The sequence below is a fragment of the Borostomias antarcticus genome (assembly GCF_949987555.1).
Source record: "Borostomias antarcticus genome assembly, chromosome: 13".
In the NCBI taxonomy this organism is placed as follows: domain Eukaryota; kingdom Metazoa; phylum Chordata; class Actinopteri; order Stomiiformes; family Stomiidae; genus Borostomias; species Borostomias antarcticus.
In genome coordinates this window covers 6,295,948-6,315,830 of record NC_140246.1, presented here as the reverse complement: position 1 = coordinate 6,315,830, position 19,883 = coordinate 6,295,948, and the positions used below count along the sequence as shown (strand labels likewise).

The 19,883-nt window shown below is 49.6% G+C and overlaps 1 protein-coding gene across 2 annotated transcripts; it reads left to right on the top strand.

Annotated features, from left to right (window-relative positions):
• Positions 1 to 818: 818 nt before the first annotated feature.
• Positions 819 to 19,256, top strand: ipo8 (importin 8; the record flags this gene model as incomplete). Of its 2 annotated transcripts, XM_084448167.1 has the most annotated exons (25): positions 819 to 955; positions 1,675 to 1,756; positions 1,965 to 2,121; positions 2,618 to 2,776; positions 3,062 to 3,218; positions 3,357 to 3,446; positions 3,677 to 3,771; positions 3,938 to 4,022; positions 5,660 to 5,794; positions 6,254 to 6,353; positions 7,152 to 7,228; positions 7,594 to 7,710; positions 7,934 to 8,023; positions 8,360 to 8,531; positions 9,571 to 9,731; positions 10,230 to 10,355; positions 10,596 to 10,662; positions 12,153 to 12,278; positions 12,450 to 12,547; positions 12,658 to 12,753; positions 13,481 to 13,701; positions 15,155 to 15,360; positions 16,473 to 16,706; positions 16,864 to 16,993; positions 18,464 to 19,256. In XM_084448167.1, coding segments are annotated over exons 1-25 (3,066 nt in total). In that variant the 5' UTR covers positions 819 to 871. The 2 variants fall into 2 exon arrangements, with proteins under 2 accessions (XP_084304293.1, XP_084304292.1); XM_084448166.1 differs by lacking the exon at positions 18,464 to 19,256 and having other exon boundaries at positions 16,864 to 16,997.
• Positions 19,257 to 19,883: the final 627 nt, after the last annotated feature.

Here is a 19,883-nt window from a genome sequence, read left to right as displayed (position 1 = left end):
AGACTAGACTAGACTAGAGCAGACAGGATTAAACTAGCCTAGACTAGCTGTACGCAAGTGATATCACCAGAAAGGCTCTTGCCCATTGGTTCTCAATGCAACTATCCTGATTCCTTAGTGTGAGGCAGCTTGATGTACAAGTACACCCCTGGGACATGATGCTCATCCTAGTATGTCGCAGGGACATGCAAGAGCCAAGCTTTAGGTACCTTTTCAAAAAAGCTTATTTAAATTTGTGATTAGATTTTTTTCTTAGATAAAATATATATTTATTTATGGTGTAAGTGGCAAAAGGCAAAGTGACAAATTGTGGTATGGCCAGTCGATGTACCGTAGGCTAGTTGCAATTGGCGCAATTGCTTAGGCCTTGTGGATTAAGTAGCCTAATGCATATTTAGAGATCTCACTTTACTCCCAGCTGATTGGTTGACTATCGGGCTATCTAATTAATATCCATAAAAGCTCCGTTTAGCCACAATGCTGGTGGTTTTTGAGAGCTAGTTTTCTCAGACGATCCCATGCAGATGATGTGGTGTCAGAAAATCACGAACTTTAAAACGAAAATCAGATGACGTAAAATAAACATCTCCTCCATGCGAAGCAATTTCATTACAAGTTTCATCTTCTTCAGCCGGACTCCTCCGGCACTCGGGGCGGCGGTAAACGAGCAGCCTCAACGCTGATGCAGATGAAGAAGCGCTGCCGTAAAGCGCCGCTGTTTACATTGCTTTGCGTCCGCCGCCTGCTGATTGCCGATAAAGTGGGGCAGGGCTAATTTACAGAGATCTGAAACGCTTGGCCAAATTTAGAGCAGTACAGTACATGTATGTGATTGTGAAAACGTAAAAAATAACCGTGTAATCGAACACACATGGATCCCAATCGGATAATACAGGCCCTGAAAGGGACGATCGATCCCAACCTCAGGATAGCAGCTGAGCATGAACTCAATCAGGTGGGTGTAGGAGCGAAATAACTTTGTTTCGTTAACGGGGCATCATGAACCCATTCTCCCCAAAAAGGGTTCATGTTTATGGTATGACTAAAGGCCTTACTTCGGCGATCAGCGAGTTTTCGCAGCATTCACCATCCCGGTCGGGTCGCATTGATGAGTTTATTTTTTGGTCAATTGTTCAACAAATTGTTGGTGAAATATAGCCTAAGTTGTTGCACCGGGGAACAATAATTGAGTTTTTAGAGCACAGCCAAGATATTTCTGATGTTTCGCTAAATGCAATTGCACATCAATTGATTTTGTGGGTAAAATCGACGCGAGCAAAATAAACATCTGGAAGTCGATCAATCAGCGTGCTCTTGTGTGGCTACAGTACTGTACGTAGGCTGTTGATATGTAAATGTTCGTACTTTGACAGGTGAATTCAAACTCCCCCACACTCATATTTCCAATAATAGCCTATCATGCTGCATCAATATTCAACATACAGCCTACATACGTGGTCTGCGTTGGCAGAGCATCCTTTAGAAATGTTTTACCCGACTGTCAGTGCGCTGCTGCGGATCTCTATCTAACCGAAGTTTAGACTGACATTTATAAGATTTGACTGCAGTGACTGGTTACAGTCAAACTAACATCAAAAATTAAAACATTTTTACAGTGTCTGCAACGTGACTCTTCTCAGTTTGAATGCAGACTTCTGTTGATGTGTGTTTCAGTCCTACAAGATCATCAACTTCGCCCCCACCCTGCTTCAGATTATTGTGTCTGAACAAGTGGAGTTCCCTGTTCGTCAAGCAGGTAAGGGCAAGAGCAGGGATGGACTCATTTGGCCAATCTTACAACATTGCAAAAACCATTTGAGCGTCAACTATAAGCAATGGTCTTGACACTGCGAGTGTTTGGTAATTCAGTACGAACACTCCGGAGTGGGAGTTCCGGGCTGATGTTTGCGCAGCGCATGTTCTGACCGGTGTGCGATGTCATCATTGTTCGCCTGTCTGCGCAGCCGCCATTTACCTGAAGAACATGGTGAGCCAGTACTGGCAGGACCGTGAGCCGGCCGTTGGCGAGGTGGTCTTCCCCTTCAACATCCACGAGAACGACCGCCAGCAGATCAGAGACAACATCGTGGAGGGCATCATCCAGTGTCCGGAGTCCATACGGTGGGTTAGGCCTCAACACCGACACGGCCGCTAACATCTGCTCCGTTTCTTACGGCCGATGTCCTTCTCTCCACGCCAGCTCTGTGCGTCGGAGACCGCGGAGACACGAGACCGTCCGCGGGACGAGGGACAGCTGGGTGGTCTGTCAGTGATGCTGGCAAACCTCAGGAAGACTACACTGACTGTCATGTGTGTTAACTTGTCTCGCTGTCTTTCCCCCTCTCTCTCCCTCCCTCTCTTTCTCTACCGCTCCCTGTCTCTCATTCCCTTCCTCCCTCTCTCTCTCTGCTCCGTCTCCCCCTCCCTTCCTCCTTCCCTCTCTCTCTCTCTTTCACTCTCTCTTCTGCTCCCTGTCTCTCCCTCCCTTTCTCTCTCCCTCTCTCTTTCTCTCTCTCTTTACCACTCCCTGTCTGTCTCTCCCTTCCTACCTCCCTCCTTCTCTCTCTCTCTCCCTGTCTCTCCCTCTGTCCTCGAACCCTAACCCCTCCCCCTCCAGGGCGCAGCTGACAGTGTGTTTGCGGGCCATCATAAAGCACGACTTCCCCGGGCGTTGGACGGCCATCGTGGACAAGATCGGCGCGTACCTGCAGTCCCAGAAGAGCGGCAGCTGGTACGGCAGCCTGCTGGCCCTCTACCAGCTGGTCAAGACCTACGAGTGAGTCCCGACCTCCCGGCCCTCTCTCTCTCCTCCTCCTCCCCTCCTCCTCACTCTGTTTGTCCATCTCGATTTACCCGTCATTTCAGAAAGCGAGCGCGGAATAGACTTATTATTGCTATGTGCCGGTCGTGTCAGTTGGGGAGATTTTTTTATGCGTGTGCTGATTGCCGTTGTGCCGGCTGATTGTGTGTGTGCGTGCCCGTGCTTGTGTGTATGCATGTGCGTGTGTGTGCCTATATGTGTGTGTGTGTGTGTGTGCGTGCGCGTGTGTGTTTTTGTCAGGTATAAGAAGGCGGATGAGCGTGAACCCCTGATGGCCGCCATGCAGATCTTCCTCCCCCGGATCCAACAGCTGATCGCCCAGCTGCTGCCAGACGCCACCATCTTCTCCGTCCTCATCCAGAAACAGATCCTCAAGATCTTTCATGCACTCGTTCAGGTGTGTGCGTGTGTGTCTGTGTGTGCATGTGTCTGTGCGTGTGTGTGTGTGTGCGTGCATGTGTCTATGTGTGCGTCTGCGCGTGCGTTTGTGTGTGTGTGTACCTGATGTTGACCAGTGTGTGTTGTGCCTCCCCAGTACTCCCTGCCTCTCCAGCTGATCAACAACACAGTTATGACCCAGTGGATGGAGATACTGAGGGCTGTGATGGACCGCGACGTTCCTCCAGTAAGACACACACAAACACACTGAAAAACACTGTTTTTCCATACACCTGGGCTATAAACCATATTGCATGTTGCGTTTAAGTGTCTGTGGGTTTGGTTCATCTGTGTGTGTGTGTGTGTGTTTGGTCTATGTATGTGTGTGTGTGTTTGTGTGTGTACGTGTTTGGTTTACGTGTGTGCGTGTGTGTGTGCTTGTGTGTGTGTGTGTGTGTGTGTGTGCTTGTGTACTAGGAGACATTAGAGGTTGATGAGGACGACCGTCCTGAGCTGGTGTGGTGGAAGTGTAAGAAGTGGGCCATGCACATCATCACCAGGCTGTTCGAGAGGTGAGGTCGGAGGTCAGGACTCCTCCCTTCATGTCTAGGAGTGGGCTGTGTGTGGGCGTGCGTGCGTGCGTGCGTATGTGTGTGTGTTTCGCTTTCCCTAGATGGAAGTGTGTTAGTTTGGAGATGACACTTTTTTGGCTTTAACTGATTCAATCTGGTTCTGCAGGTACGGAAGCCCTGGCAAAGTGACAAAGGAGTACTTTGAGTTCGCAGACTTCTTCCTGAAGACGTACGCCACGGGCATACAGCAGGTAGGACGGGGTGAACGGTGGTCAATATCTGTGTGTGTGAGTGTGTGTGTGTGAGTGTTAGTGTGTGTGCGTGTGCATTTACTAGGGCTGTCACGGTGAAGAAATTTCCCCAGCGGTACAAAAGGGTGGCTTTCAACCGGGGTATGCGGTATTATTGCGCTATTATTATTATTATTTTTTCTTCCCCCCTGTGCTTTATAAATGAGATTTTTATAGTGTGTGTACTGTAGCCTACCTGTTATTCGTTTCAATACATTTTTCTCAAACGAAAACATAGGCTACATTAAATAAATACAGTAGCAATATCAGTCAATCAATCTGAATTTCTATCAGAGCCTGTGCATGTTCTGTCTGAGCCCGGCCTGGCCCATTTACCACAGTTATGAGCCCGAGCCCGATTAAAACCCGACATTTTCTTTCTAAATTGGCTGTTTATAAGTAACTCATTCATTCCAAGTTGTTTGGATGACAGAACTATGCTACGTGCTAGATCTTCTTACATATAGCCTCCTTCTCGCAATGGACTCGCAAAGTGTAGTAGGCCTTCCTGCCGGTGCCTAGGCCGCAGTAGGCACGCGAAAACCCTTACATTTCAAATAATAGGCTAACCTTTGATTCACTGGTGATATAAAAACATTATTGACAAAATGAATTAACAATCAGACTTCTGAAAGACGTTATGAACCTAAATTTGTTCAGAATTATTACGCACAGAATCATAAATACCTCAGCATGTGGAAGTGAAATTGCGTTTATTGGGAAAAAAACAATATGCCTGTCCCATTTATTTATCACTTATCTACACAGCCTACTGACAAGGGTTAGGCCTAATTGTAAATACATGCTTCGGAAATTGATTTACAAATGGAAATAAATGCTTTGGAAATTGATTAACAAATTTCGAATAGGCTATCTGTCTCAACTCTGTGTAATGCTGAAGACACGGCCTGTGGGAATGGTGTGTTTGTTTTTGTTTTTTTTGAAAAATATATTTATTGCTTCTTTTTTTTTTTTATCATAAATTCAAAGGTACAACAAATACGACATCAAATTATAATACCCCCCCCCCCCCAAAAAAAAACGTCTAGGCACAGGACACTGAAGGGCCAAACAGGCCAGTTACACTGCATGCATCATTACAGAAGCAACACTTCACAGCACAGTTAGAAATATTATGAAAGTGAAATAAAAGTGAAATAGAATGAAATAAAATGATCCATGGATCCACAGAGGAAGTCCCCAAAACAAATAGCACAGCATCAGCACATGTCCATCCTCTCAATCCCTCAACAAATAGGTTAAGTTTTTATTCTGAACTGGTGTTTTTGTTGAGGGTAGGCTAATTGAGGAAAAAGCAAGTCCATACCTGATATTTATTTGACAGCCCTAATGGGAAAAGCCTCATGAAACATAAGAACAGAATGAAAAAAGGTTAGTTACGGCGGTTGATGCGGTTGTCTGAGGAGTAGCGCGATTTTTTTCACAGTACCTCGGTCGTGCAATATTGCGGTAACTGTGACAGCCCTAGCGTATGCGCGTGCCTCAGTCTCTGAACAGCTCTATTCACTTCCCTTTTCTCTCCTCTCTAACCTGTGTGTGTGTGTGTGTGTGTGTGCGTATGCGTGTGCGTGTGTCAGGTGCTGCTGAAGGTCATTGACCAGCACAGACAGAAGCAGTACGTGACTCCCCACGTTCTCCAGCAGTCGCTCAACTACCTGAACCAGGGCCTCTCCCACTCCCTCACCTGGAAACAGATGAAGCCTCACATGCAGGTCTCAGACACACACACACACACACACACACCCCCCACCTGGACCAGAGCCTGTCTCACTCCATCACCTGGAAACAGATGAAGCCTCACATGCAGGTCTCGCACGCACGCGCACACATGCACACACACACACACACACACGACCTGAAACAGGGCCTGTCACACTCCCTCACCTGGAAACAGATGAACACACACAAACACACACACACACACACGCGCACACTTACACACACACACACACACACACACACACACACACACACACACACACACACACACACACACACACACACACACACACACACAGTGTGCTGTTAAACTTGTTGTTAGCGTGGGGTGGGGTGTGAGCCTGTACATGCTCTTAGTCCAGCCTGGTATGTTAATCTGTCTTGGTCATCGTTGCGTTGTCTACATCGTGGTCTGATGGCGTCCCTCTCGTTGTGGCGTTGTGATTGGACAGACCATATGCCAGGAGGTGATCTTTCCTCTCATGTGCTACAAAGAGGAGGACGACAAGCTCTGGCAGGAGGACCCCTACGAGTACATCCACCTGAAGTTCAGTAAGGAAGCTAACACACACACACACACATACAGACACACACACACATAAGGTCTTCCATACAGTTGGCCCCCATGTACAGTATATTTGTACAGTATAGTCTGACATCTAGTGGCAAATATAATTATTCTGTAGTCCTTCAGGATAGTCTGATCTTGACTATGCTCTCTTTCTCTCTCTCTCTCTCTCTCTCTCTCTCCCCTTCCTTCCTCTGTCTCCACCTCCCCCTCTCTTTCTCACCTTCCCTCCCTTCCTCCCTCCCTCTGTCCCCCTCTCTCTCCCCTTCCCTCTCTCTTTCTCTCTCACACCCACCCTCTTTCTCTCCTCTATCTCTCCCCTCTCTCTCCCTATCTCTCTCTCTCTCTCTCTCTCTCTGTCTCTCTCTCCCTCTCTCTCTGTCTCTCTCTCCCTCTCTCTCTCTCTGTCTCTCTCTTCTCTCTCCCTCTCTCTTTCTCTGTCTCTCTCTCCCTCTCTCTCTGTCTCTCTCTCCCTCTCTCTCTCTGTCTCTCTCTTCTCTCTCCCCCCTTCCTTCCTCTCTCTCACACCCACCCTCTTTCTCTCCCCTATCTCTCTCCCCACTTCACTCCCTCCCTCTCTCTCCCTCTCTCTCTCCCTCTCTGTCTCTCTCTGTCTCTGTCTGTCTATCTCTCTCTCTCTCTTTCTCTCTCTCTCTATCTCACTTTCACTTTCACTCTCTCTCCCTCTTCTCTATCTGTCTGTCTGTCTGTCTGTCTGTCTCTCTCTCTCTCTCTCTCTCTCTCTCTCTCTCTCTCTCTCTCTCTCTCTCTCTGTGTTCCAGACCTGTATGATGGCCTGGCCCTGCCTGCCTCTGCTGCCCAGACGCTGCTGTGTAAAGCTGCCAGCAAGAGGAAGGAGGTGAGGAGGAGGAGGAGGCCAGGGCCCCTCTGGTACCACAACAACAACAACAACCCTCCTCCTCTCCCCGGGAAATCACTGATCTGACACGCCTGGACTGGTGACAGCGGTGCAGTAGAGCGCCCGCTTTCACCCGTCCGCTCGGTGTTGGGTCAGAGACGACCCACCGGAAAGGAGGACGGACGGACAAAGGGACGGACGGACGGAAGAATGGATGAATGGACAGATGGACGGACAGACGGACGGATGGACGGATAGATGCGTTTTGGGAGGATCGAAGCTTAGCCTTTGACCTCTCCAGACCCATACGCCTCCTGACCCTTCACCTCTGACCTCTGCCCCCCGCCCCTCTCCCCCCGCTCCAGGTTCTGCCTAAAATGATGGAGTTCTGCCACCAGATCCTGATGGACCCCAACTCTGACCCCCGCAGGAAGGACGGGGCGCTGCACGTCATCGGCTCGCTGGCGCAACTCCTGTTGAAGGTGTGTGTGTGTGCGTGTGTGTGTGCGTGTGCGCGTGTGTGTGCGCGTGTGTGTGCGCGTGTGTGTGTATTTATCATTCCTCATTCTCTTGCTCTTTTCCCTGTCTTACCATGCTGTGACCAGCTCTGACGGAGTGCTCTCTCTCCTGTGTGTGTGTGCGTTTGTGTGTGCGTGTGCGTTTGTGTGTGCGTGTGCGTGCGTGCGTGTGTGTCCCGCCCTACAGAAGCAGGTGTACAGGGATCAGATGGAGCTGATGCTACAGAACTATGTGTTCCCCTTACTCAACTCCCCGCTGGGGTACCTCCGATCCAGGGTAAAACGCCGTAACCCTCCCAATCTCTCTCCCTCTCCCTCTCTCTCTCTCCCTCTCTCTCGCTATCTGTCTCTCTCTCTCTCTCTCTCTCTCTCTCTCCCTCTCCCTCTCTCTCCCTCCCTCAACCCCTCCACACCCCAGATACATGTCACTCACCCTCCTCAGGGAGAACAATAGGGAGTGCCATCACGCCCTCTGGTGGTGGGAGGTTGACACTGCAGATCTTGCCATGGCGTGGATAGGCCTCAGTGGTGTAGTTACAGTGACCGCTTCTGTCTATCTGGATGATGTGAGTGATTAGGATGTGTGTGTGTGTGTGTGTGTGTGTCCGCCCAGTCGTGCTGGGTGCTGCAAGGGTGCTCCTTCAGTCCGCTGCGTTTCCATGACGACCTGGTGCTGCGGAACGCGGTGGAGCTGGTCAAGCAGGACCTGATAGCCGATAAGGAGATGCCTGTCAAGGTGGAGGCCGCCATCGCCCTGCAGAGGCTGGTCAGCAACCAGGAACAAGGTCCGGAGACTTACACACACACACACACACACACACACACACACAGCTGAATCCTCTCTCTCTCTCTCTCTCTCTCTCTCTCTCTCTCTCTCTCTCTCTCTCTCTCTCTCTCTCTCTCTGAGCTAAAGTGTACTTTATTACATTACATTACAGCCATTTAGCAGATGCTTTTATCCAAAGTGACTTACAATAATTGCATTTAACGTAGGAAGTCAGTGTACTACGACTCGCCAGAACTCACGAGTGCATCTCCTTTCCAAACAAGTGACAAAGAGCGTAATCTAGTGCTGAAGTGAAAGTGCCTGTATAGCACAATATAAATAGTAATACAATCTGTGCTTTAAGAGGAGGATCCTGGCAGTACTTATTGAAGAGTTGAGTTTTGAGCCTGAGGCAAGAGATGAGCGTCCACTCTGCTGTCCTGACGTCAGTGGGCAGTTCATTCCATCACAGCGCAATCCTGCCTGTCTGTAATGTAATGTAATGTAATACTGTTATATCTCTCTGTAGCTACAGTGTACATCAGACCCTTCATCCTGGCTCTCTCTCTCTCTCTTACTTTCTCTCTCTCTCTCTTTCTCCCTCTCTCTCTCTGTATTAATGTAATGTCTCCCTCTCTCTGTAGTAATGCAATGTCTCTCTCTCTGTAGTCATTTAATGTCTCTCTCTGTCTCTCTGTGGTAATCTCTCTCTCTCTCTCTGTCTCTCTCTCTGTAGTAATGTAATGTCTCTCGCTCTCTCTCACTGTAGTAATGTAATGTCTCTCTCTCTCTCTCACTGTAGTAATGTAATGTCTCTCGCTCTCTCTCTGTAGTAATGTAATGTCTCTCTCTCTCTCTAGTAATGTAATGTCTCTCTCTCTCACTGTAGTAATGTAATGTCTCTATCTCTGTAGCTAAAGCGTACATCAGGCCCTTCATCCTGTCCCTCTCTCTCTGTAGTAATGTAATGTCTCTCTCTCTCTGTAGCTAAAGCGTACATCAGGCCCTTCATCCTGTCTCTCTCTCTCTGTAGTAATGTAATGTCTCTCTCTCTGTAGCTAAAGCGTACATCAGGCCCTTCATCCGGCCTGTCATGCAGGAGCTGCTCCACATCGTCAAGGAGACGGAGATCGATGAGCTCACTATGGTCATCCAGAACATGATCTGCGAGTACAACCAGGAAGTGGCTGCCATCGCCGTGGACATGACGCAGAACCTGGTATGCACCCCTGAGACCTGAAGTGTGTGTGTGTGTGTGTGTATGTATGTTTCTGTGTGTGTGTGTGTGTGTGTTAGGGCTATCAAAATAAATGTGAAGTTCGAAAAAAATTTGAATATCTTTTTTTTTTTTTTTAAAGAAGTTCGAACCTAAATTTGAGAGTTCTAATATTGTAATATTAATAAATAATATTAGTTATAAAAAAAAAATGCAGCGATTGACATTAATAACAGAACATTTATAGGCTACAGAACATTTACGGGCAATAATCCAATAATCCAGACCCAGCACCTTATTGAAAGATGAAAGTTAACACCTCAGCGAGGTTTGAGGGCTTGTTGTATGTAGATAATGTCTGTATACTGAGTATCTATCTGTGCACATCTGTGTGTGTGTGTGTGCGTGCGTGTGTGTGTGTGTGTGTGTGTGTGTGTGTGTGTGTGTGTGTGTGTGTGTGTGTGTGCGCGTGTGTGTGCGCGCGTGCGTGCGTGCGCACAGGCTGAGATCTTCACCAAGGTGCTCCAGAGTGAGGAGTATGAGGAGAGCGAGGACAAGACCATCATGGCTCTGGGCGTCCTCAGCACCATAGACACCATCCTCACTGTCATGGAGGATCACAAAGAGGTGACACACAAACACACACACACACACACACACACATGCACACACACATGCACACACAACCACATACACACACACACACACACACACACACACCATGGCTGTCGTTACTTAATCCCTTTCTCTCTCTCTCTCTCTCTCTCTCTCTCTCTCTCTCTCTCTCTCTCTCCTTCCCTCTCACTCTCTTTCTCTCCTTCCCTCTCCCTCTCTCTCTCTCTCTCTCTCTCTCTCTCTCTCTCTCAGATCACTCAGCAGCTGGAGGGGATCTGTTTGCAGGTGATCGGCCTGGTGCTACAGAAGCCCATGGCAGGTGTGTGTGTGTGTGTATGTGTGGGTGTGCATCACTATCTGTGTTTGTTTCCTCTGTGTGTGTTTTATATCTGTGTGTGTGTGTGTGTGTGTGTGTGTGTGTGTGTGTGTGTGTGTGTGTGTGTGTGTGTGTGTGTGTGTGTGTGTGTGTGTGTGTGTGTGTGTGTGTGTGTGTGTGTGTGTGTGTGTGTGTGTGTGTGTGTGTGTCTGTCTGTCTGAGAGCACTAGCGATTGTGTGAGAGGCAAACTCATTACATACAAAACACTGATCACACACCCATTCCTGTTCCAGTCATTGGCTATCTATCTCCAAAGGCCTTCTCCCCGAAGCCTCCGCAAGCCTCGATGACCATATCTAATAATTACTTCCTGTGTGTGTGTGTGGCGGGGGGGGGGGGGGGGGGAGTGTGTGTTTGCGCGTGCTGTGTGTGTGCGTGCGTGTCAATGCGTATCTGTATGTATTCCTCTGTAGAGTAATTGGAATATTGTGCAGTGAGGATGACACCAGAATACCCAGACCTGTTAATGAATGGATTAGATCATAACCAGCCTAGGAAGCCAGTCGGAAAATATTCATGGGTAAGAGTGGAGTTAGAATTGGAGATGGGGAATTACACACACACACACACACACACACACACACACACACACACACACACACACGGTCAACACCACACCCATTAGGTTCCCAGTATTCCATGACTAGATACGTCAACGTTGATTGGGTTCATCCAATGTGTTCAGGCCCAGTGATGCAGACTGACAAGTATTCCTGTTCATTCATATGAACTAAGCATATACTGTATCATACCGATTTCATTTTACATGGTACTGTACCCCTATTATATACGCATGACGCTGTGTACAAACATCTACTGATGCGCTCAACGGGATGCTGGAATCATGACAGTTATACAGCAGCTAGTTCCAACCGTGCATTGCGATTGGCCACGAGGTGTTTGGAGCAGTGCCAGTGATTTACCAGTATACCAACGGGTAAATCACCTGAAAGCACCACTCCACTTTGATACATTGTCTCACAACGTGATAGGATTGTGAGCAATAAACACACAACTACAACCGGATCCTTTTTACCTTTATTTTAGTTGACACTTTTATGGAGCTTATATTAGCCGCCGGCTAGCTAGCTTATTCTGTTTACTTCATGGACCAGTCCAGCTGATGTTTAGCTGCCTATAGCAACTAAGCAATGAGGAACTATTTTTTAGATTGCGGTGGGTTGAAAGCAACACAATTAAGCGAAATTGAACACTACTATCCCCCCCACCACCACCACCACCACCTTTAAAAAAACATTGAACAACAGTTGTGCTGATGTATAAAAACAATAACATACTCGAGGTCGTGCTTTATCATGGTTATTGGCACGGCTGTGCTGCGGTCGTAGAAGTAAAAAAAACAAACTTGAACTGGTTCCTCTCTCTTTCTCCCCATGTCTCTCCCTCTCTCCTCTCCCTCCCCCTCCTTCAGAGTTCTATGAGGAGATCCTGTCCTTGGCGTTCGGACTGACCTGCCAGACCATCTCCCCCCAGATGTGGCAGCTGCTGGGGGTCCTCTACGAGGTCTTCCAGCACGACTGCTTCGACTACTTCACCGGTACCGCACACACACACATGCCACAGTGCTAACAGTAGTGTTGGTGGGACTTGCGAGTGTTGGTGGGACTTGCGGGATTAACAGTAATGGTAGAAAAAAGAATAGAACGTTTGTCATGATCATGATGATGATGATGATGATGATGATGATGATATATTTGTTCTCCCTTAGACATGATGCCTCTTTTGCACAACTATGTTACCGTGGACACAGACATGCTCCTGTCCAACCCCAAACACTTAGAGGTCATCTACACCATGTGCAAAAAGGTGAGCATTTTCTAGAACAGTCCACACCACCAGTGTGTGTGTTCTCGCACCCCTGTGTGTGTGTGTGTGTGTGAGAGATGTCCCTGACCGTTTGACCTGTGACCCTGCAGGTGCTGACCAGCGACGGGGGGGAGGACGTGGAGTGCCAGGCCGCCAAGCTGCTGGAGGTCATCGTGCTCCAGTGTCGTGGTCGCGGTATCGACCAGGTGAGGAGAAACGCTCAGGACTGCAGGATCTAACATCCACACATAGGCAAGGCCTCTCATGAGCAACCATGTTGAGATGTCTGTGTGTGTCTGTGTGTCTGTGTGTCTGTGTGTGTGTGTGTGTGTGTGTGTGTGTGTGTGTGTGTCTGTGTGTGTCTGTGTGTGTCTGTGTGTGTCTGTGTGTGTCTGTGTGTGTCTGTGTGTGTCTGTGTGTGTCTGTGTGTGTCTGTGTTTCTGTGTGTGTGTGTGTGTGTCTGTGTGTCTGTGTGTCTGTGTGTCTGTCTGTGTCTGTGTGTGTGTGTGTGTGTGCGTGTGCGTGTGCGTGTGCGTGTGCGTGCATGTGTGGCTCTGTGCTTGTGCAGACAAAATGTCCCTACAAGAATAGTTTAACGAGAACAGTGGTCACTCGTGGAGACATGGGATGGTCCTGCCAAGTTTAGGGTTCATTTTAGGGTCAAAGTTTAGGGTTGGGTTACAATTATAAGGGGCATTCTATGGTTAGGTTTAGGCGGTCCTCACTAAGATATGAATATATACGTGTGTGTGTGTGTGTGTGTGAGAGTGTGTGTGTGAGGTTAAATCGTATCCATCAGACTTGTCAGATGCGTATCGATCTCGCCGGCAAACCGATGACGGGATGCCTCATGTACCATGTGACACTTTCCCGTCGACCCTGACCCGCCCGGCGGTGAAGCGAGCGCCGGTTCACCTGTGCTTCTCTCTCTAGTGCATCCCGCTGTTTGTGGAGGCGGTGCTGGAGCGCCTGACCCGGGGCGTGAAGTCCAGCGAGCTCCGGACCATGTGTCTGCAGGTGGCCATCGCCGGCCTCTACTACAACCCCGCCCTGCTCATCCATACCCTGGAGAACATGCGCTTCCCGCACAGCCCCCAGCCAATCACGGCGCACTTCGTCAACCAGTGGATGAATGACACCGAGTTCTTCCTGGGGTGAGTGGCATTGGACACGACACCGTAAAAAAAAAGACTTACACCATATTGGCCAGATACTTTGCCATTATCACCTTAAACCCACTACGAGGAGTGAAACAGTCTAATTTTAATACTGATGCTTCTACAATATCTAAATTAGCAAATGCGACCATCAGCGAGAAGATTGTCTGTTGCTACAGTATGTAGATTCTATAGATATCTGCTCGGCTGGGAAGGTCGTCCAGAAAGGACTAAACTATTTATTTACCTCGTTGCTAGTCATCCTGACCATATATATGAACACGAGATGACTCGTAATGAATTGAGCGGCGCAAAATACGGCCGCCATATTGGTCCTGTACCGCTGTCACGTGACAACCGCTCTCCTCAGCAGTTTGTCAGTAAAAGTAACCCTGCATCAAGAGATAACACTAGAAGATAAGTGGAAACAAATATTTTTGTCTTTGAACTATCAATAACAGTCAAATAACATAAATAATAAATAAATCAAATAAAAAATTACAAAGTGCAAAACAGCAGCATCCAACAGTTTTAGTTGTATATATCAGCTAACAACTATCTATTTATCATCATTCACTTAAAAGAGCCGCCACATAGAGCCGTATTGTTCGCGACCGACCCATCACTAGGTAACTTGCGGAGCTCCGTACCGGACTAAGATGGCGGCCGCGTTTTTCGTCCGGCAGCAATCAAATCAACGTCAATGCAGCATCTAGTATATATGTCTATGATCCTGACAAGTAGTGTCCTTTTGCTGGCTTCCAAAACGAATGCTGGGCTAGGCAAGAGATATTTACAACAGGAAGAAGGGGTGCTCATGGGAAATGCAGCCGTCTTTCCGGGAAAACACTACCGCTTTTGTCCACATGGTGCTGCTAAAATCAACTCAAACTGAAAAACTCCTGGTGGCCGCTTGAACTCGAATCGAACTTAAAATGGTAGTTTTTCGCCAGATCTGAGTGCGGCCAGATCTCGGGGGGGGGGGGGCATATTGGGTCCCTGCCCCCCGAGTGCTATTAGTTTAATCTGGGCTCGAGGATTCGTCGCACTACAGCGACCCCAGTCTGGAGTCGGGAACTATCGTCACGAGACCCTCGCGAGCCGAGAGAGTCAAGGAGTTGTCTCTCTCCCTCGCATCGCCGGGGGAGAATCCTCAACAACCAGTATGGGACACTAAGTCAGGGACAGTTGGGTGAAAAAAGGGTAAAATCTGACAAATAAATGGATTAAAACTTCTTTTTTTTTTAAAGAAGGTATTTTATCACCGCCCCCCACCCCGTTTACCTTCACCTGGCCCTACTACCCGCACTCTCCCCCCCTCTCTCTCTCTCTCTCTCTCTCTCTCTCTCCTCCCCTCTCTCTCTCTCTCTCTCTCTCTCTCCCCCTCTCTCTTCCTCTCTCTCTCTCTCTTTCTCTCTCTCTCTCTCTCCCTCCCCCCGCTCCATCCCAGGCTCCATGACCGTAAGATGTGCATCATCGGGCTGAGTGTTCTGATGGAGCTGCCCAGCCGGCCGGCGGTGGTGGAGGGCGTGGCCGCCCAGATCGTCCCCTCCGTGCTGCTCCTGTTCCTGGGGCTCAAACACCTGTACGCCTCCCGCCTCCTCAACAAACCAGACCTGCTGGCCAGGGCCGGCGCCGCCGAGGACGAGCTGAACGGTGAGGGGAGAGGAGGAGGAGAGGGGAGAGGAGAGGGGAGGGGGGAGGAGGAGTAGAGTGGGGAGGAGAGAGGAGGGGGGTGGGGAGGAGAGCCTGGAGGAGCGTGTGTATGTGATGTGTGTGCATGCGTGCGTGCGTGTGAGGTGCGTGTGTGATGTGTGTGCATCTGAGGTGTGTGCGGGTGATAAGTGTGGTGCCTCTAGTCTTACGCTTCATTTAAATATGTCTGAGCCTCGCTAGCTTTGAGTTAATTAGTCATCCCACACTTCCCCCCCGAGCCCACAGGCGTTCGCGGCAGCGCTCTCTATCGGAGTGGAAAGAACTTGGAGTTCAGAACCAGAATTCGTTTTATTGCCATTGCAATTTCTCAACATACTAGGAATTTGTTTTCGAGCGCGGTGCACAACATGGAGACGACACTGGACAGGGTGCAGGGACGAGGCGGGACAGTGCAAAGACAGGACAGTGCAAAGAGCGAGTACAAAATACTAGTGCAAAAATAAGACGAGATATAGAAACAATATACAAAGTGTAGCGCGGTCAGTGTATATACAGCGAGTGTGCAGTGTGGATGTGTGTGTATGGCATGTGCGCCGTGATTATGCGAGCACAGCGCGTCCTGTGTCCTTGAACGCGTTGGGTGCTGCGGGGGTCTGTCGTGCTGGCAGATGAGCCTCTCACACTCCATTTTGTACTCCGTCTGAGCTGGCGCCTCCAGTGTGAGGAAATGACGGGATGAAGTTAGGACGGGAGCTAGGCAGCAGGCAGAAGAATTATTGGAATGGAACGTTTTATTAGTTCTCCACTGGCTTCCTGTCCGCTTCAGAATTGATTTTAAGATTTAGTTGCATTTTTAAGGCTTTAAAATGGGCTGGCGCCACCCTATCTAGCAGAACTCTTGCGCCATCACACCCCAGGTAGAGCACTGAGGTCGACCGAGCCTTTGCGGTGGCTGCCCCAAATGTCTGGAACAGTCTTCCTATCCACATGAGAACTGCCCAGACCCTATGAATCTTTAAGTCGTTGACCCAACTCTTCTCATTGGTTTGACTTGGTGTGTGTGTGTGTGCGTGTGTGTGTGTGTGTGTGTGTGTGTGTGTGTGTGTGTACAGAGGAGATTCCAAGCGATGAGGACGAGGTGAACGAGAACCATGGCGCCATGCAGCAGCAGTCGGGCTCGGCGCCGGCGGGCCGGGGCGGCGGGGATGAGGAGGAGGATGAGGAGGATGACGAAGACTACTGGGACGAGGAGGGGCTGGAGGGCACGCCGCTGGAGGAGTACAGCACGCCCCTGGACTACGACAACGGAGAGGACGAGTACCAGTTCTTCACCGCCGCCCTGCTTAGTGAGTGGTGGCACACACACACACACACACACGAACACGCACGCACGCACACTATCGAACTGGGCTGCAGTATACACACACGCGCACATTTCCACTGACCCGAGTGCAGACGCGCTACCTACACTCGCACGCCGCTAACTGCGTCGGGGGTCTGCAGGGGTCCAGAACACGGACGCCGGCTGGTACCAGACACTGACCGCGCCCCTCAGCGACGACCAGAAGAAGCAGCTGCAGGAGATCTACAGCCTCTCCCAGCAGAGGAGGAGCACCGCCGCCAAGGGCCAATGGTGAGAGGGGAGGCAGGGCCGCGAGCCAATGGGGAGAGAGGAGCCAGGGCCGCGAGCCAGTGGGGAGAGAGGAGGCAGGGCCATCAGCCATTGGGGAGAGAGGGAGCAGGGCTATGAGCCAATGGGGAGAGAGGAGGCAGGGCCATGAGCCAATGGGGAGAGAGGGGGCAGGGCTGTGAAGAGGGTTGGAGTTGTGGGAGCTGGCCCCCCCATGAAAGCAGTAAAATCATCTGTGGTGTTCGCTAATACATGACCAACAACCATTATTTTAATCACAAATAATGCTAGAAAAATAGGCTAAATTTGTACAAATACAAGATAAATAGGCTAAAACAAACATGTTTTCCAAAAGAACTAAGCACCATATTCTCTTGTGACTGACAGTATGGCTGCACTTCACCACCATGGGGCCCAGTAGAATATTGTGCATGTCTGTTGAGAACCTGCGAACGCGAAACTATTTGGAAGAAGAAGTCACTAAATGTATCAGCCAACATTATCGTTATATCGAACAGAAAGTAGTCATTCAAATTATTGGCCGAGATACACGTGACGATCGCTCAGCAGTTGTAACAAACCCGTTTCAGAACCATAGAGATTCACAGCTCTGTTTGTTTGCTCTGGGTCACTTGTGCGTGTGTTGTGTGCGTGCGTGGCTGTTTGAAGCAGAGGACATTGCCCTAGCTTGAGTAGATGCTAATAACCCATCCCACACACCAGAGCTGTCCATCACTGACGTCTGCCTGGCTGAGTACACAGGAGCAGAGACATGGGCTGCAGTGTGTGTGTGAACGGGTTGGACCACATAATGAGCAGCGATGTCTCTCTCTCTATCTCTCTCTCTCTCTCTCTCGCTCTCTCTCTCTCTCTCTCTCTCATGGAAAGTGCACCCCTTATTTATTTGTTTATCTGCCTCTAACATTTGTTATTTTAGGGGTGGCTGTGGCTCAGGAGGTAGAGCGGGTTGTCCAATGATCGTAGGGTCGGGGGTTCGAATCCCGGCTCCTCCTGTCCACATGTCGAAGTGTCCTCAGGCAAGACATCGAACCCCAAATTGCTCCCAATGAGGAGGCTAGCACCTTGCATGGCAGCTGCCGCCATTGGTGTGTGAATGCATTGTAAAGCGCTTTGGATAGAAGTGCTATATAAGTGCAGTCCATTTACCATTTGCCGTTTCGAGACCCCCGCAAAGCTTCGATTCTAACTCGAACCCTGTCCCTAAACCAATGAGAGCGCAGGCCCAGGACCACAGAGCCAGTGGGGTGAGACGGAGCGGGGCTATGGGCCAATGGGGAGAGAGAGGCGGAAGGGCCGTTAGCCAATAGGGAGAGAGGACGAGGCAGGGCTTTGGGTCAGTTTGGAGAGAATCGACAGGAGCTCTGCTTGTAGCCAATCAGGAAAACGGGTACAAAAATTAGGCCAATGACACGGTTCCGTCCTGAGATGTGTTCCTGTCCTGTGTGGTTTCAGAATGGCGAGGAGCGCGGTCGGAGGTCTGGATGGAGCCGCAGCGCCGGTCTGGCCTGGTCCTGGACTCTGCATCAAGAACAGGTCCGGTCCAGATCAGACCAGATTGAACTGGACTTTACTGACCGTCAGAACCGGGCGGGTGAACGACGCATCTTGAGACTGGGAGCGCTCCACCACTACATCATCATCAGACCAGAAGTTAATACACACGCTTCAGAACCTCGACCACAGCTGGACCGCTTGCACCCCACAGGGGACTGCGTGTGCGTGCGTGTGTGAGCGTGAGTGCGTGTGTGAGCGGACTGTCGAAAGAACTAAATCACTGACCAGCAATTTCATCTAGTTGTACACTGCAGTCCTTTGGTCTGTGATCCTGTAACTGTGTGTGTGTGTGTGTGTGTGTGTGTGTGTGTGTGTGTGTGTGTGTGTGTGTGTGTGTGTGTGTGTGTGTGTGTGTGTGTGTGTGTACACGTGTGTGTGACAGTCGGGGTGTGATTGTGTGTGTGTGTGTGTGACAGTCGTGGTGTGATTGTGTGTGTGTGAGTGTGTGTGTGTGTGTGTGTGTGTGTGTGAGTGTGAGAGACAGTCGGGGTGTGATTGTGTGTGTGAGTGTGTGTGTGTGTGTGTGTGTGAGAGACAGTTGGGGTGTGATTGTGTGTGTGTGTGTGTGTGTGTGCATGGGTGTGTGATATTGTACACACCATCTTTCTCTCTATATCCTGAGTTTATATCATCTCTGACATAGTAGGAAGAACGTGTTGCGTGTTTCCATGGCAGCGATCGGAGCCACACGTCTGTCAGGGTGAACAGAGACTCTTGCACTGCCGGGAAGACGGACGGACAGGAGGGGGGGGGCGGGTGGAGCGGGGGGATGATGGGTTGGGGTGGGGTGGGGGGATGATGGGGGGGGGGGGGGGGGGCACTTTTTCTTTTCGTTTGTCTTCGTTTTTCAGTTTTGTAACTGTTTTCAGAATTAACTTAAGAAAATCATTAAAGTTCATGTAACATCTAAAAAATGATTTGCTTCTCAGTTTTGTCTCATGTGACCAACTGATTAAGGGTAGAGACAGCACCGTGGTGAGAACCGTTCTGTCGCCAATCCAACTGTTTACCTTTGAACTACCAGAACTGGGGAACCTCCAGAACGTTCCAAAAGGGAAGGTCCTGTTCTCTGCTCCTAACAGCAGAAGAACAGAGGTCCAGCGCTAGGAGGAGGTTCTTAGGAGTGGATGTTGATGGTGGCCCAAAAGACCAGAGAGATTTCTCCTCTCTTTCAGTCTAGCACACGCTGGGCCAGCGTTAGACCGTGTAGACTGTGAGTGTCTTCTCACTGTCATATTGTCCTTCTAATCTTGAGAAGGTCATTGTGATCTCGTGCTGTAGATGGACGACAGGGTTGGATGGGTTTCGATGCAGTTAG